This window comes from Ranitomeya imitator, chromosome 3 (assembly GCF_032444005.1).
Source record: "Ranitomeya imitator isolate aRanImi1 chromosome 3, aRanImi1.pri, whole genome shotgun sequence".
NCBI lineage: Eukaryota > Metazoa > Chordata > Amphibia > Anura > Dendrobatidae > Ranitomeya > Ranitomeya imitator.
In genome coordinates, this window is record NC_091284.1 from 319,064,882 (window position 1) to 319,083,990 (window position 19,109).

Sequence of the window (19,109 nt, forward strand, 5' to 3'; positions counted from 1 at the left end):
AACCACAGCTCCATTCATTCTCTTTGGGGCTTCCAGAAAAAAACAACTGCAGCCACTGAGGGAATGAATGGATCAGTGATCTAGTCGGACATGCCACTCCAGTCTAATGGGGATAAAAAGTTCCACATTTTGCTGAATGGGTCCAAGCAGTCAGACCCCCACCAATCAATACGTTATCACTTATCCTGTGGAGAGGCAATTACTTTTTTCCACAGGAAACCCCCTGTAAGTGCATCTCCGCCGCTGTGTACAAAGCATTAAAACTCTAATGGAAATAAAGAATCTTCTCCTAATTAATATCAGACCGAACAAATGACCACCATACACAACACAATCCACTATACCAAGACCAATAATATCACATACAGGAAGAAATACCACCACACCATGACCAGACCACATAGTGACCGAATAATACTACATACAAGGGACAAATACCACCGCACCATGACCAGACCACAAATTACAACCACAGTGATCGAATAATATCACATACAAGGAACAAATACCACCGCACCATGTCAAGACCACATATTACCACCACTTGGTGACCAAATAGCACATACAAGGAACAAATACCACAACACCATTTCCAGACCACATATTACCACCACATAGTGACTGAATACTACAATACTGATCAGTAATAAAAACAAAACAAAAAAAAACACAATACTATCACCATAAGAGCCAGTATTCACAGGAGATCTGTACTTGGTATGCAGTGTCTGTGTAGAAGTAATACAGTGATCACTGGTGACATTATACACAGGAGCTCTGTATATAGTATACAGTGTATAGTGTCAGTGTATAGGTAACACTGACTCACCAGTGACGTCTCTAGGTGAAGTCCTTCATCTTTCATCCAGCACAGACCGCCATCATTTCTTCCAGCCAGGACTCGTTTCTGCAGGAAATAACAGTTATCTCAAGCTCTGCTTGCAGAACATATCACTTAATTTTTCCCAACTTCTACATTACACCACATGAAGAAAAAAAGGCGATATAGTGTCACTCTGCACAGTAACAGGACCACCCCCCCATTTAAAACAGTATACTCAAAAAAATAAAATAAATACATCACTGCAGTAATAATATCCCTTAATTAGCCCCTATGGTAATAATATTCCCCACCCTGGCCCCGTTTATCTCATTCCTGGCTCCAGCCATGTGTTCTCGCATCCTGCCCTCATGAGTATCCATTCTACCCCATATGATCTCCACATCCTGCCCCATCTGTCTCCATCATATCCATCCTGCCCCATGATCCAATCCTGCCCCATGTCTTTCATTCTGCCCCGTGTCTCCAATCATGCCCGTGACTACATTCTACCAATGCCTCCAGTCCTGCCTCCAGTCCTGCCCCCAGTGTGTCCAGCAATCTGCCCCAGTGTGTCCAGCATATTACCCCTAGTGTGTCCAGCAATCTGCCCCAGTATGTCCAGCATATTGCCCCAGTGTCCAGCAATCTGCCCCAGTGTGTCCAGCATTGCCCCCAGACAGTGTGTCCAGCAATCTTCCCCAGTATGTCAAGCATATTGCCCCAGTGTGTCCAGCATTGCCCCCGGACAGTGTGTCCGGCAATCTGCCCCAGTGTGTCCGGCAATCTGCCCCAGTGTGTCCAGCATTTCCCTCAGACAGTGTGTCCATTAATCTGCCCCAGTATGTCCAGCATATTGCCCCAGTGTCCAGCAATCTGCCCCAGTGTCTCCAGCATTGCCCCAGTGTCTCCAGCATTGCCACAGTGTGTCCAGCAATCTGCCCCAGTGTCTCCAGCATTGCCCCAGTGTCTCCAGCAATCTGCCCCAGTGTCTCCAGCATTGCCCCAGTGTGTCCAGCAATCTGCCCCAGTGTCTCCAGCATTGCCCCAGTGTCTCCAGCATTGCCCCAGTATCTCCAGCAATCTGCCCCAGTGTCTCCAGCAATGCCCCAGTGTGTCCAGCAATCTGCCCCAGTGTCTCCAGCATTGCCCCAGTGTGTTCAGCAATCTGCCCCAGTATGTCCAGCATATTACCCCCAGGTTGTCCAGCAATCTGCCCCAGTGAGTCCAGCATATTACCCCCAGTGTGTCCAGCAATCTGCCCCAGTGTGTCCAGCATATTACCCCCAGTATGTCCAGCAATCTGTCCAATTGTCCACAGTGTGTCCAGCATTGCCCCAGTGTGTCCAGCAATCTGCCCCAGTGTCCAGCAATCTGCCCCAGTGTCCAGCAATCTGCCCCAGTGTCCAGCAATCTGCCCCAGTGTCCAGCATTGCCCCAGTGTGTCCAGCATTGCCCCAGTGTGTCCAGCAATCTGCCCCAGTGTGTCCAGCATTGCCACAGTGTGTCCAGCAATCTGCCTCAGTGTGTCCAGCAATCTGCCCCAGTGTGTCCAGCAATCTGCCCCAGTGTGTCCAGCATTGCCCCAGTGTGTCCAGCATTGCCCCAGTGTGTCCAGCATTGCGCCCCAGTGTGTCCAGCATTGCGCCCCAGTGTGTCCAGCATTGCGCCCCAGTGTGTCCAGCAATCTGCCCCAGTGTGTCCAGCAATCTGCCCCAGTGTGTCCAGCAATCTGCCCCAGTGTGTCCAGCAATCTGCCCCAGTGTCCAGCAATCTGCCCCAGTGTCTCCAGCATTGCCCCAGTGTCTCCAGCAATCTGCCCCAGTGTCTCGAGCATTGCCCCAGTGTGTCCAGCAATCTGCCCCAATGTCGCCAGCATTGCCCCAGTGTGTCCAGCAATCTGCCCCAGTGTCTCCAGCATTGCCCCAGTGTCTCCAGCATTGCCCCAGTGTCTCCAGCAATCTGCTCCAGTGTCTCCAGCATTGCCTGTTGTGAATTCTTCTCTTGGGCTCCCTCCGGTGGTTGTTGAAGGTAATGCAGTTATTCCTGAGCAGCAGTCTTGGACAGGTGTTTCTGCTAATTGCAATTCTGACTGGGGTATTTAGCTGTGCAGGACTCATTAGTCATTGCCAGTAGTCAATGTTCCTTTGGAAGTGTTGGTCCTCTGCCTGGCCTCTCCTGCTTGCTGTCAATTCAGCTAAGATAAGTGTTTGCTTCATTTTTTTTAGACACACTGCTGTGTGTTTATTTTCTGTGCTTATCTTGTTTCTATTTTGTTCCTGCTAGACTGTGCCTGATGTTTTAGTCAGTCTAGTTGGACTCGCTGGAGTCGCAGATATACTCTCCACATCTTTAGTTAGGTGGTGGAGTTTTTGTATTTTTCTGCTGTGGATATTTTGTAGTGTTTTCTGCTGACCGCATAGTATCCTGTACTATCCTTTCCTATCTAGGTAGAAGTGGCCTCCTTTGCTTATCCCTGTTTTCTGTCTGCGTGTGTCTTTTCCTCTCCTACTCACAGTCATTATTTGTGGGGGGCTATCTATCCTTTGGGGATCTACTCTGAGGCAAGAGAGTTTTCCTATTTCCATCTTTAGGGATATTTAGTCCTTAGGCTGTGTCGAGGTGTCTAGGTCTGGTTAGACACACCCCACGGCTACTTCTAGTTGCGGTGATAGGATCAGGGTTTACGGTCAGTAAAGTTACCACTGCTCCAGCGAAGGTCATTTCATGCTGCTCCAAGGCCACCTGATCATAACAATTGCCCCAGTGTGTCCAGCAATCTGCCCCAGTGTCTCCAGCATTGCCCCAGTGTCTCTAGCAATCTGCCCCAGTGTCTCCAGCATTGCCCCAGTGTGTCCAACAATCTGCCCCAGTGTCTCCAGCATTGCCCCAGTGTGTCCCGCAATCTGCCCCAGTGTCTCCAGCATTGCCCCAGTGTGTCCAGCAATCTGCCCCAGTGTCTCCAGCATTGCCCCAGTGTGTCCAGCAATCTGCCCCAGTGTGTCCAGAATTGCCCCAGTGTGTCCAGCAATCTGCCCCAGTGTGTCCAGCAATCTGCCCCAGTGTCTCCAGCATTGCCCCAGTGTCTCCAGCAATCTGCCCCAGTGTCTCTAGCAATCTGCCCCAGTGTCTCCAGCATTGCCCCAGTGTGTCCAACAATCTGCCCCAGTGTCTCCAGAATTGCCCCAGTGTGTCCAGCAATCTGCCCCAGTGTCTCCAGCATTGCCCCAGTGTGTCCAGCAATCTGCCCCAGTGTCTCCAGCATTGCCCCAGTGTCTCCAGCAATCTGCCCCAGTGTCTCCAGCAATCTGCCCCAGTGTGTCCAGCAATCTGCCCCAGTGTCTCCAGCATTGCCCCAGTGTCTCCAGCATTGCCCCAGTGTCTCCAGCAATCTGCTCCAGTGTCTCCAGCATTGCCCCAGTGTGTCCAGCAATCTGTCCCAGTGTGTCCAGCATTGCCCCAGTGCCTCCAGCATTGCCCCCGGCCCCAGTGTGTCCAGCATATTACCACCAGTCAAACATAAAGAAAAAAAAAAAAAGTAAAATCCTCACCTCTCCCGTTCCCAGCGCAGGTCCGGTTCACTCAGCGTCTCTCCAGCTCTGCAACGCTCAGGACAGAGAGGCTGAGCGGCGCGCACAGTGATGACGTCATCGCGCCCTCTGCCCTGAGACGTCGCAGAGTCAGATGGCGCTGAAGACGTTGCAGCTACCGCAGGAACCAGGAGAGGTGAGTATTAGAAGGGGGGCCCGATGCCAGTGATGGCACCGGGGAAAGAGGGGGCGTGGGGGGCCCTGGTCGTGGCGGTGGTCGGCGCCGCCCGAAGATTTAAAGGGCCCGCGTCTTTTTTTTTTTTTTCTCTTCTTCCTCCTCTTTGTCCTCCTCACTGTGTCGGGGCCCACCGGACATTTCACCGGTATCCCGTTGGGCCAGTCCGACCCTGGCCCTTGATGTGCCTAAACAGTGGAAACCCCCCACAAGTGACCCCATTTTGGGAACTAGACCCCTCAAGGAATGTATTCAGATGTGTGGTGAGCACCTTGAACCCCCCAGCTGCTTCACAGAAGTTTAACATTGAGCCCTAAAAATAAGAATAATCACATTTTCCCAACAAAAATGTTATTTTAGTCCCAAATTTTGCATTTACGTAAGAGTAACAGGACAAATTGCACCTTACGAGAAATTGCACTACAAATTGTGAGTATACCAATAGCCCGATATGTGGGGGGAATACTACTTTTGCTACACAGTGCTAATCTCTGAAGGGAAGAAGCACCATACTGTAGTGCAGATTTTACTGGTGCCATGACCCACTGGGAGATCCCCTGAGTTGCCAGAACAGCGGAACCCCCATAAGTGACTCCATTTTACAAACTACACCTCTCAACGAATTCATCTAGGGTTGCAGTGATCATATTGACACTACAGGTGTGTCACAGAATTTTATACCTTTTGGGCTGTGAAGAAAGAATAACTGTATTCACGAGAAAATGGGTAAGAATGGCACCATAATCTGTCCCACAATTTCTACTGAACGTGGCCATACCCCATATGTGACTGTACAGTACTGCTTAGCCATACGGAGAGACTCTAGAGCAGTATTTCCCAAACTCCAATCCTCACGGACCCCACGGGTCATGTTTTCAGGATTTCCATAGTGTTGCACAGGTGAGACAATTCCTGATGCCTTGATGATTCTTCCACTACTTGCGCAATACTAAAGAAATCCCCAAAACATGACCTATGGGGTCCTTGAGGACTGGAGTTTGGGAAACACCGCTCTAGAGGGGCAGAGCGCTTTTTTGCCTCCTGGAACGTAGATTTTCCTAGAATAGTTTGTAGACTCTATATACTGAGCCCCTAATTGCTAGAAGAGCAAAATCCCCACTCAAGTGACCCCATTTTGGAAACGCTACTTCTTTGGGAGTTTATCTACACATACAGTAACGATTTTGACTCCATGGGTATTTTCCAGAAGCAAGCAGCAGTGTATGTTGCCGAGTGAAAATTACAAACTGCCGTTGTAGTGATCAGTACGCTGTAGTGACCAGTACGTTATGCCCAGCTCAAGCTTCTTGAGACGTGCACCCGTAAGTTAGGCAGGCTGTTATCCCTACAGAAATGCCAACCATGGAAGCTATATGTTGCTTAGGTATACCGTGGGGCTCAGAAGGGAAGGGGGTATTTGGATTTCGGAGCGCAGAATTTACTGAATTTCTTTTGAAAGCGTTTGTGTAACTAGTAAGGTGGAAGCTCCCTATATTTCCACTGACAGATGATGGACCTGAGTATGACTTCCTTTTTTTGTGTGGATTGAGTTGAAGCTTTTGTTAGGAACATTTGACATAACATTTAGGATCACATTTATCTGACGCTCTACACTGAGCACTTACTTTGGGGTTTCCATCTAAATCTCCAAATGACGTGATTCAGATTAAACCTGCAAGGGATCCATTCACTATAATGAGTTACTCTGGACTCCATCTGGCCTCTGTTCAGCTGTGTCCTTCTTTTCAAAGGTACAGAAAACTGTGGCTGACGGTACTTTTATGCAATCCTAAAAAGACGGAGACTGCCGGATCACAGGTCCTATGGCGTCCACTGTGCTTCCATGTGCCTCATTACAGGGAATCTTCTGCCAGAGGTTCCGTCTGAATCACGAATTTTATAGATTTACACAGAAGTCCCGGTATAAGCACTCAGCGCAGAGCACAGGATAAGTGTGCGCCAACCCCTTTCACCAGGAAGTCTGTGTTAATGTTTTTGTTTAGCACCTCGCACGGCAAACACTGCCTCTGATTGGTGGTAAAATCATTACTGCTGGTCAAACAGCCGCTGTTCCCACGATGTCAAATGACAGCTTGAGCCCGCAGCTGTGATGGAGGTAAATGGTTTATCTTTGGTCACTGGCTTTGGCTGATGGGACTACTACTCCCATTAGCCTACGCCTGCTGCTGCAAATAACAGCGAGCGCAGGCGGTAGCTGATGGGAGCATTCATCGGCTGGTGCTCTAAATAAATAATTTAAGAAAGCAACGAGGGCTCCCCTGTAATTTTGATAACCAGCCAGGCAAAACTGACAGCTGCAAGATGCAACCCTCAACTGTCTGTGTTAGCAAGCATGGTTATCAGGAATTGATGGGTCCCCATGTCGTGTTTTTTTAATTATTTAAACAATTAAAAAAAAAAAAAAAAAAAAGTTTGAGGTCCCCACATTTTTTTACAACCAGCCAAGCTGAAGCAGACAGCTGGGGGCTGGTATTCTCAGGCTGGTAATTGGATATTGACTCCTTTTAACCTAAAAAAATGGCAGCCTGTTGCCGCCCAGAAAATGTCATCTATTCGATGCACCATTTCTGGCGCTTTTACCAGCTCTTCCCACTTGCCCTGTCGTGGTGGCAAGTGGGGTTCATATTTGCGGGGTTTCCCCTGTATTGTGACATGAAGCCTATGGGTTAGTAAGGAAGAGGCATCTATAAGACACCTATCCATTACTAATTCTATAGTTATATTGTAGATAAACCCACAACCAGAATAAAGTTTTTTTTTTTTTTTTAAAGGAAAACAAAGCACGCTGATTAGTAAGTTATCACCTATCCTGTGGATAACGAGAAATCTTATATTGGGGGAATAGCCCTTTAAATTTTGTGCGTTTGCATGATTTGTAACCTTGACTTCTACCAAAAAGAAAATCGGTTAACCATAAATAATGAAATACACAACCAGTCTATAGTACCAACATATCCCTATTTATAAATTTATTAGCAAAAATAATCACATGACTAGACCGGACCATATCTGACCAACTGCTTATTCACTAAGAATGTACTACCCAAAAAGAAGCAGTCATAAGTCCAAGTATACAAACGTGCAAAAAACGTTATTAATATTAACAGGCATAAAACATAGCAAGTGGGAAGTCTCCTGCGCCAAACTCGGCACATACAATGGGACAGGTGAAGGTGGCAATACCTCTGTCAACTATCAGTGCTGTCCAACAACATTGGAAATGTAATAATAATAATAATAATTTTTATTTATATAGCGCCAACATATTCCGCAGCGCTTTACAAATTATGGAGGGGACTTGTACAGACAATAGACATTACAGCATAACAGAAATCACAGTTCAAAACATATACCAGGAGGAATGAGGGCCCTGCTCGCAAGCTTACAAACTATGAGGAAAAGGGGAGACACGAGAGGTGGATGGAATGTAGGGGATTAATACAGACATTCGGTCATAATAGACCAGCAGCACGGACATTTGTGGTGTCATATTTACATGCAAGTGCAACAAGTGTACATACCAATGGGCAGGATGTCAAAAGCATACTGGGGTGTTCGGGAGCTGTGTGCGGGTGTGCTTTTGCCATCCTGCCCATTGGTATGTACACTTGTTGCACTTGCATGTAAATATGACACCACAAATGTCCGTGCTGCTGGTCTATTATGACCGATTCTCTGTATTTTTCGTGTTTTTCCCGCTATTTAATGCATTGGAAAGCTCTGGAAAAAACGTGCAAAAACGCGCAAAAAGACGCAAAAAAAAAAAACCACATGCGGATTTCTTGCAGAAAATGTCCGGTTTTGCTCAGGAAATTTCTACAAGAAATCCTGAACGTGTGCACATAGCCTAATAATGTTTTTTGCACATTTGTATACTTGGACTTCTTTTTGGGTAGTACAAAAAGAAATCGGGAAAGATATGAGTATTATTCCATATATGTGAAAGCAATTACTGTACAGTAGGCTTAGTATGTGATCCACATGCATTTATGTATTTGTTTGGCTAATTTCAGGTCTTGACGCGAATTCGTTCCGGTCACAGAGCAAACATTTTTAGTGCAAAGTTCCTGCCACTGACAAATGATAAGCAGATTATATCATGCTCAGGAGATGGCGTTATTTACTACACAAATATTGAAAAAGATGCAGAGACAAACAGACAGTGCCAGTTTACTTGCCATTATGGAACTGCATATGAGGTATGTAATAAAATATAGGTTTTTAAAAGTGTGTATAGTGTGTTAGAAATTAATGGTTTGGGCTTTTATGTAGCATAAATTCTAGTAAATAAGTCCCAAAGACTTGTGAGTTTGCATTATGTAAGTGATCTGGTGCTTTTTCAGGAAATGAACATTGTTATGTGCTGTATGCACCTTTAAAGGGGTTGTCTGATCAAAACCGATAAGTTTGAAGTCACTCTGTGTGACTGTAGACTCATTAATCCCCCCAGAGCATGCACCGTGCACTGTGAAGATTCACCTATTTCTGAACTGGGGCAGGAGGGTATGTATGAGCTATATATGCTCCTGGCCAGAGCCCATTTAGTGGGTCTGTCCTCTCTCCATACACTTGCATTTGTATGGAGCGAGGATGTCCACTTAGACATATTTATATATAAGAGAATCTTCAATAAGTTTATTGGTATATAAATCTATAAAAAGTCACATTACAGTATTAATACAAAGTACAAAAATGACAATGACAATATGTGTGCTGTCTGCACAACCATATAGCAGGAGACGATAAAAGGAAGATGTGATGATAGCCAAGTGGGAGGAAGAATGCTATAAATCATCCTTCTGGTAACAGCATGAATTCATGATAACAAATACTATACGTGGCCACATATCTAGCAATATATACTGTTATGTCAAGCAATACGATCCTCCGGCCACCCCCGTATGTAATCACACAGATGCATACAGATCATGCTTACCCATGAGTGGTCTGGGAATGCACCCTCTCCACACTTGGCCCCCCCGGACGCGCGTTTCGCGTAGCTTTTTCAACAGGGTATTGCTTGACATAACAGTATATATTGCTAGATATGTGGCCACGTATAGTATTTGTTATCATGAATTCATGCTGTTACCAGAAGGATGATTTATAGCATTCCTCCTCCCACTTGGCTATCATCACATCTTCCTTTTATCGTCTCCTGCTATATGGTTGTGCAGACAGCACACATATTGTCATTGTCATTTTTGTACTTTGTATTAATACTGTAATGTGACTTTTTATAGATTTATATACCAATAAACTTATTGAAGATTCTCTTATATATAAATATGTCTAAGTGGACATTTTTGCTCCGTGCTTTTGTGGTAGTATTATTATTGTGGAGTGGTCCTAGTGGTTGGGCACCTGTGGGGTGCTTAGAGAGAGCTGGTACTACCCGCTCACAATTACAAAATAGACTGTTGCTTCAAGGTTATTGTATTAAATATTGTATGGAGCGAGGTCGCAGGCTCTTGTCGGCCACGCCCACTGGATGGCCACTGGATGTGGCGCGGTCTCACTCAATACAAGTGTATGCTGTGAGGCCGCACCCACTAAACGGGGTCAGGCCACGAGTAGGCATAACGCATGCATATCCTCCGGTCCCGGCTCAGAAACTGGTGAATCCTCGCAGTGCACAGTGCATCTGCTGGTGGGGTTCTAGTCTGTAATCGCCCAGAGTGACTGCAGACTTATCGATTAGGACCGGCAACCCCATTATCTGATATGTTGCTAGATCCCTGTGCACAATCACCATCTCCACAGATGTATGCATGTGTACGTTTATGCTGTACACAGCCTGCACAATAGTCAAACCTTTACACTAGCATACAAACAGGACACAGACCATCAAGGGAATCTGTCCATAAGATCAACACCCCTGGCACGCAGGGCATAGGAAACTGACTATAATGATACCTTGATGTGTTATTCCAGAGAAATATCCATGTTTCTGTTATATGAAAATGAGCTATACAGGGTTATTTTCAGGACACTGATCTGCATGAGAATGGAATCAGATTCTAATGCAGATCAGTGTCCGGGCCATGGTTCTAAACAGCTCATTTACATATAAGGCTAGGTTCACATTCGCGTCTTTCGACGCAGCGACGTCGACGCAATGCACTACGCACTAAAGACGCACTTAAAACGCAGCATATTTTGACGCATGCGTTGAACGCATGCGTCGAAAAACGCTGCATTTTAAGTGCGTTGACATGCGTTTTTGACATAAAACGCTGCGTTTAAGACGCATGCGTCGTCAAACAAAAGTTATCACAATTACAGGAAAAAACCCCCAGAGTGTCTAGACACTAGATAAAGACCACCAATGGATAGAGGAGGGTGGGTGTAATGGAATTAGTGTATATATACCCAGGCATAGATGATTTCCTCCCATCTTTCTACAGCATCATGATGGAGCGTCCCATGGAGAGTATCTACATGAATATGGAGTTGGATTTTGCGTTGGCTAATGCTTATGCCATTGCCTTTCATGAACAAAGGAAGAGAGAAAAACGGAGAAGGAGTCATCGGCGCTTTTGGTTACACCCTATCGTGGAAGTCCGGCAGAGCCGTGGAGCCTACCATTGTTTGTTTGGCGAGCTGAATGAGAACCTGGAAAAATATTTTGAATATACCAGGATGTCTCAAGACAGCTTCTGCTATCTGCTGCTCCGGAGATCAATTTCCGCAGAGGAACGGCTGCTGGTGACTCTACGGTACGTAATGTGGCTATATTTGAACGACAGTGATATGTTCTGCCCTTTTTTTTGGTTTATTTTTTTTTTGGGGGGGGGCGGGGGGAGGGGAAGATGGTAAATGTATTTTTTTCTTATTTCAATGTACTAAATGTATTTATTTTTCTTCTTGAAAGTTTCTTGGCTACCGGAGAGACCTTGAGATCCCTGCATTTCCAATTCAGGATTGGAGTCTCCACACTTTTGGGAATTATTGCCGACACATGCCGCGCTTTGTGGGACAATCTCCGTGAAGAATTTTTACCCCTCCCTACAAGTAAAATATGGGAAGCCAATGCCAATATATTTGAACAGCTGTGTTCTTTCCCTAACTGTAGTGGAGCTGTGGATGGGAAGCATATAAGGATTACAAAGCCTGCAAGAAGTGGATCTATGTTTTTTTATTATAAAAAATATTTTTCCACCATGCTCATGGCAATTGCAGGAGCTTTTGGCCGGACAAATGACTCGTGGACATTTAAAGAGTCTGATATGGGCCGAAGATTATATGGGAACAATTTTAATTTCCCCCAGCCACGACCTCTTCCCAACACCGATGGCCCGGCGATGCCGTTTGTTGTGGTGGGGGATGAGGCATTTCAAATGTGTGCCAACCTACTGAAACCCTACTCCAGTCGGGGCTTGGACCACACAAAAAGTATTTTTAATTACAGACTGTCCAGGGCCAGAAGAACTGTGGAGTGCGCCTTTGGGATCCTGGTGTCCAAATGGCGTATTTTAGGTTCCGCCATCAATCTTAAAATTGAGACAGCGGATGAGGTAGTGAAGGCTTGTGTGGTTCTACACAATTATATTATTGCTAAAGAGAGACTGAACGTTGACCTTGATGAACCCATACCAAACCCATTGCCCGATTACCAAGATCATCCTCTGAGGACAACAGTTGAAAATGGGCAGATGAGGGATCGATTTGCTTCCTATTTTGTTTCTGATGTTGGCCATGTGTCATGGCAAGATCAAAGGGTGTAGTGTTATGTTTAACACTCAGTTCTACTTTATTCCTGATTTTAACATACCATTATATTATCCTGATTTTAACATACCATTAAAAGTGTAGAGTTTGTCCATAAAATAACCATTTGTGTGCCTACTGTTATGTTCTTCTAATGACCATTGCTACCACCTCACCTGACACATTACCTTCACGTATGTTTGTTGCCGTCACACTAGCAGTATTTGGTAAGTATTTTACATCAGTATTTGGAAGCCAAAACCAGGAGTGGGTGATAAATGCAGAAGTGGTGCACATGTTTCTAGTATACTTTTCCTATATTTGTTCCACTCCTGGTTTTGGCTTTTACAAATACTGTAGTAAAATACTGACCAAATACTGCGAGTGTGACGCCAGCCTAAAATTTGAAATATTTTTTTCCTATCTTTGTGTTTAACACCTCATACTACAATGAGAGACACACAAAAAAAGGAGATTAAAAAAATGTTAAAATAGTGTCTGACATTGCAGATATGAGGTGTGAAAAACCTAAGATTTGTGTACACGGCGCACGGTGTGAGTTGCCGTCAACTAAAAAAAAAAAAAATAGAGTTTGAAACATAAACATTTTTATTAGGGGAACAAAAGAAAAAAGGGGGAAGATTAAGGGGTATCAACGTCGGCAATTAAGGGCGACTGATATTCCTCGTCTTGGGAGTCTATAGCGGGGGTGGAGGAGGAGGAGGTGGAGGAACCGTACTCCAGGATACTAGACGGTATCTCAGACCACCCTGTGGCTGTAGGTGGTGATATTGCCAACTCTTGAGGGGGGGAGGTTGCACGACCAGTCTACGCGTTACTGTTGATTGGCTCTGGCTACTCCTGCTCCGGGTTGAACCCAGACGAGAGCTCGCTGTTGGTCTTGGAGCTGCCAGAGCCGCTGTAGCTGTCCGTTTCTTCTTTCTCCTCCTGTGTCCCTCTTGGTGTTCCTCAGCAGGCCGTCTTTGTGAACTTGAGGGCCTAGCAGGAGCATGACTTGGCGGCTCGTTGCGATGGTGTCGGTGGCGTCGTCCCTCAACACCCGGACCTCGGTAGAGTTGCTCTGCAGCAGGACTAGGAGTCATGCTTGCCAGCGTTGGTACTACTGGCATTGTTGCCGCTGACTGCATTATCCTAGCCTGCTGCAGAGCACTCACATAGGCGTTGTTGCAGGCCTGCATCACCGAAATCTGGAGTTCCGGCGTAAGGTGTTCCACCATGCCCTTCGCTATTGTACTAAAAAATGTTTCGCTGGATTCATGAGCTCGGATTTCATTGATTCAAGGCGCCGGTCGATAGTGGCCAGAGCATTGTCCATCCTATCTCCTAGCACCTTGAAGCAAGTTTGGAAAACCGTGCCCAAGTGAAAATATTCGGGCATTAGCGGCCTGTCCGAGGCCCGCTGACGCTGTCGGGTATACCCGAAAGAAGGAGCTACAGAGGCCTCGGCCAGGGAACACCTGATGTACCGGCTGCCGGTTCTCCAGGTGGTGGTGCAAGCCTGCTCACGCTGTGGGATGGCTGTGACAGCTCAGATGGCGATTCCTGAAGGACAGCTCCAGAAGGCCGAATGGCTCGAGGGTGCTGCTGTGTGTTCTGTGAAAACATAAAGAAAACATTAGTATACAAAATATATCATTTTACATTCGCCACCTCCTGTGTAATATAAAGTGAGCATTGCATCACACAACACTATAAAATAAACATAGCTGTAAAGGGTCATTTCCGTCTGTCAGTCTTTCTGTCCTTCAGTAACCGTTATTCATTCGCTGATTGTTCTGGCCAGCTGTCTTTCATGGCTGACACGACCAATCAGCGACGGGCAGAGTCATGAATAAAATGACCGCTCCTTAATCTCCACAGAGAATGCCTGTCGCCCGCATACTCCCCTCTGCCATCAAAACTTACCGGCGGTAACGCACCATGTTATGCCGCGTGTGCAATTCGTTGCCGCCGTTAAACCTTGATGTCACCAATTTTTTAATATTGACACTGCCTATACCGCATCAGTATTAAAAAATTGAAACATTTAAGATTTTTTAAATTACCATGCTATACTCACCCTCCGTAGCTATTTGTGACGACCGTCATGGTGTACACTTATCGTTGGACCTGCCTGCCATGATGTCACGGTCACTATACTACGCCACAATGAAATAGTATATTGCCCAGCCACGTACACTATGTGTCTCTGGGATGTATACTACGTCACTGGGCAATGTAAATGGCTGGGCAATATACTACATGGCTGGACATGTTGTACAATACCCGATGTGTTGGAGTAAATACTTACTCTCGTCGGCCAAGGATCGGTCTCAGGAACTGTAGCAACCTTGTGTATTTATAGGTTGACGACCTTGCCGCACCAGCACCACTTCGAGCCTGTTCCTCTTCCTTCCGCAGGCCCCGATTGAAATGGTCCTTCATGGAACGCCATCTTGTCTTCAATTTTTGGACTGTGAAAAGGCCAAAAAAAAAAGTTTGGGATTGTACATTTTCAAATGATAACACAACCGTGTGCGATTCAAACTTGCAGGAGTTGATCACATCGCACACGGTTGTGTTATCCTGGCCTGATGGGTCAGAGCGGCATTTCAGCAATACTTACCAAATTTGCCTTTGTCCGTGGGAGAAGCGCTGTCAAAGCCATCCCACAGCGATGTGGCCACCTCCTTCCACATCCGCCTCAACACCACCCGGTCCGCGTGCCGGGGGTCACGGCTGTCCCACAACGGGCCTCGCTCCTGGATTAAGGTCGACCATCATATTAATGTCAATGGAGTCATATTGGTCCCATCGTGGAACCTAGAATAATTGGAAAACATTAATGTTTGCAAGCAATACAAATATTCCTCCCCCCCCCCAAAAAAAAAATAAAAAAATAAAATTTAACCATGAAAACATTCCTATATTGATTAAAAAAATACTTACTCGCCGACTTGCCGCCACAGTTTGGCCCCGAGGTCGCTGCTCCTGCTTCCTCCTCATTTGAAGAAGCCTGGAAAACAGTTTACAAAAAATTTACTGACACGTGTACAAATACACCGAATAGTAAACAACTGTAGATCATGTACTCACCGAACTCCCCTGCGGTGTTGTGTGGTTTGACTTGCTGGCCATGTTTTTGCAACATAAATTCTGTAAGGAAAAAGAAACAATTATTACATTAAAGAATCCTCAGCCACATAGAAGAAAATAACCAAAAATCCATACATAAACATTACGACCACAACGAACAGTGCACTCATAGTACAATGCCAATAGAACAAGCGCTGAGCAAACAACACCGCCATACATTGAAAAAAAAAAACAATGGCAGAGTACAGCAAAAACATAATAGAACGTTTACCAGAAAAGATAACAAAAAAATAAACAACAGCCACTATGAAAAATCAAAAAATAACAAAGATACCATTTTTTAAAAATAAATAATTTTTTTCCAGAAAAGCCACAAGAAAAGGAAATACATTATAAACCACCATGCTTTACAATTTTATTAAAAAAAAACAAAGCCAAGATAGCGCCATTCGGTTACATATAACCCCAGAAAAAAATACATCCAAACCTGATAAGAAAAAATACATTTCTACCCCAAAAAAAACACATTGGAACAACCACAAGCAATATAGAACAACCAAAAAATATTTTAAAGCACCATAAATTCATAGGAATATAAAAAAAAAGGGAAAAAGAAAAGTCAATCCTGGAGAGACCACCATACTTTACAATAAAACCAACAAGGCCATCATATGACACGCCATCATAACGCCAAACATACATCAGAAACAGATAATAAAAAAAACACCAATTTCATTAATCAACCACAGTATAGCCGGTTTACAGTACAGAACAAACAAACAACCACAAATTGCATACAAAAAAAAAGAGCAGATACATTCTAAACTTCAATCCTGGATAAGCCATCATACTTTACAATAAAACCAACAAAGCCGGAGACAATGAAACACCATTCGCCAAAAATACATCAGAACCAGATAATAAAAATACACCAATTTTTTACATTAACCAACCACAGTATAGCCGGATTAAGGACAGAACAAACACTAATAAACCTCCACAACATGCAATACAAATTTTTTAAAATAAAACAAGGAAATGCACAGAATACATTATATACTTACATCTCTTGAAAGGAGATGGGAGAGAGCTTGTCTGCTGTGTGTCCTCTACTGCAGCCAACTGACAAACAATGCATCAACCTTTATTTTATATATGGGTTGTTTTGTCACTGTCTAGACACCGTCTAGACACTTTATCTTGTTATTTTATTGAACGACGCATGCGTCGCACAACGCACTGCAACGCAAGTACTTGCGTCGCTTGCGTCGCCAATTCTTTTCTATGGGATTTTTCATGACGGATTTGCGACGCAAGAGCAACGCACGCGTTTTTAAAAAAAAATTATGACGCTACAAAAATGCAACATGTAGCGTCGGCCGCGCCCCGACAGGTGCGGCAAAAGGACGCATGTGTCGTAAAACGCATGTAAACGCATACAAACGCACGCCCATGTGTCCCCAATGTTAAAGATAGGGGGCGCATGATGCATGCGTCGATATGCGTCGCCGACGCTGCGTCGAAAGGTGCAAATGTGATCGTACCCTAAGAAAGACGTTTGGAATAACACCTCAAGGTATCGTTATATTCAGCTTCCTATGCCCTGGGTGCCCATATAGTTGGCTTAGGAGGGTTGATCACACTAACCCATTCCCTGTAAAGTTGTTGTCCACTACTTGGACAACCCCTTCTCAATTAGCATGTTTGCCCAGAGTAAAATAATAAGGTCGGAGTCCCACTACTGTATAACATGTCTGAGTGCTGTGCATAGCTCTTGGCCCAGATTTACTCTGTGGGGCAGCTCAGATCTTCTATTATTTTCTCATGCTGATTCTGCATGAGAGTAACAATCGCAGCATGCTACTATTGGCAGTGAGACTCTGCGCACTCAGATATCACCTGAGTGCAGTGTGATTCCTGCTGATGCCAGCAGCAGAGGGGATAGAGAAATTACTTTCTTCATTGCTTCTGAAGCTGTTCTCCGATCCTGTTGTGAGAGAGAATCGCAGCACAGTAACATGACACTCTGCTTTCGCTCACAGCAGAGCAGAAGCCGAGGGTTATTAGCATAGGGCATCGGATGCTATACGCTAGTGTGACTCTGGCCTCTTATACTCGCCTCCGGTGTCTGCGTTGTTTCCTTGGCGTCGGCACTCGCTCTCCTGGGTATCACATCACATTGTTATGTCATGTGATCCCTGCGGCCAATCAGCCATAGCTTCAGTCTCGCTACCTTTGTATGACAGAAAGAGGAAGTCAGAGTTGCGGCTGATTGAGCACAGGGATCGGGTGACATAAAGTGACTTTATCACCGGGAGAGCCAATGCCAACACTGATGGAACAGCACCAGCATCGGAGATGAGTATGTATTCTTATTTTGCTGTGGGCAAACATGCTAATTGAGATGAGGTTACCCGAGTAATGAACAACTTATTTAAAGTGGCGGACTGATAAATGCATTGAATTATATTAAAGGTTATGCATTTCCTTATTCTCTTTTCTTTTTAATACAGATCATGACCGTGCCAAATGATCCCTATACATTTCTGTCGTGCGGTGAAGATGGCACTGTAAGGTGGTTTGATATTCGAATGAAAACTAGTTGTACCAAGGAGGATTGCAAAGATGTGAGTTACACACGTTTAGAGATTTTCTAACATTGAACTAAAAAAAGCAAATTAATAAATCCTACTCAATAGCCACATCTAAAAGCTAAAGTGATGTATCTCTTGCTCTGATGACTTGCTTCCTGCATCACACTTGCAACTTATGGATATTAATGATCACAATGTAATGCAGTACATTCTGGTATCCTCACCCATCCCTTGTAGATTGTGAGCCTTCGCGGGCAGGGTCCTCACTCCTCCTGTACCAGTTATGACTTGTATTGTTTAAGATTATTGTACTTGTTTTTATTATGTATACCCCTCCTCACATGTAAAGCGCCATGGAATAAATGGCGCTATAACAATAAATAATAATAATAATAGTATCCTCCATTTTGATACAGGAAAAGTACCAAGTACCAAAGTACCAAGATATACATCTTTCCTGTATCATAATGTAATGCTTAATTTACCCTGTGTTGGAACTTCTGGGAAATAACATTCTTTGGCCCCCAATTCATCAAAGTGCTTAAAGCAGAAATCTGATGTAAAACACTATGAAAATCTCAAATTTCTGCACAAAGTGAGGTTGTGTGAAGATTTTACGACACACCAGTTGTGGTCATCTCTTCAAAAATGGGAAGGGCATGACGATGCCCTCTTGTTTAATTTATGATGGATTGGTACGCTTCCTTCGCCTTGGGGTTCCCCCCGAAACATGACCGACTTCTTTTCCTTTAGGAGATCGGTAAGGGGTGGTGTTCTCCCTGAAAAATTACGTATAAACCTCCCGTAATACCCAATGATTCCGAGAAACGCTCTCATCTGTTTGGTGGTAACAGGACGGGGCCAGTTCTGAATGGCCTTGATTTTATTTATTTGGGTCTGATACCCCAAAGCCAATCACGTAACCCAAGTACCAGGCTACCTCGAGCCTTATCGCACATTTATTGGGATTCGCCATCAAGCCCGCGGTTCTGAGTTAATCTACTACCCCTTGTATCTGGCACGAGTGGGTATGCCATTCAGTACTAAAGATGATGATGTCATCCAAGTATGCTGAATCATATTTCTGATGTGGTTCCAGCACT

General features: G+C 44.9%; 1 protein-coding gene across 7 annotated transcripts in view; it reads left to right on the forward strand.

Annotated features, from left to right (window-relative positions):
• DCAF6 (DDB1 and CUL4 associated factor 6) overlaps positions 1 to 19,109 on the forward strand; it is a 600,095-nt gene that overhangs the window by 154,940 nt on the left and 426,046 nt on the right. For all 7 annotated transcript variants that reach the window (XM_069756622.1, XM_069756618.1, XM_069756619.1 and 4 more), the window contains 2 exons: positions 8,620 to 8,805; positions 17,926 to 18,039. In XM_069756622.1, coding sequence (XP_069612723.1) covers positions 8,620 to 8,805; positions 17,926 to 18,039 — 300 coding nt within the window. The remainder of the gene's footprint in view (positions 1 to 8,619; positions 8,806 to 17,925; positions 18,040 to 19,109) is intronic.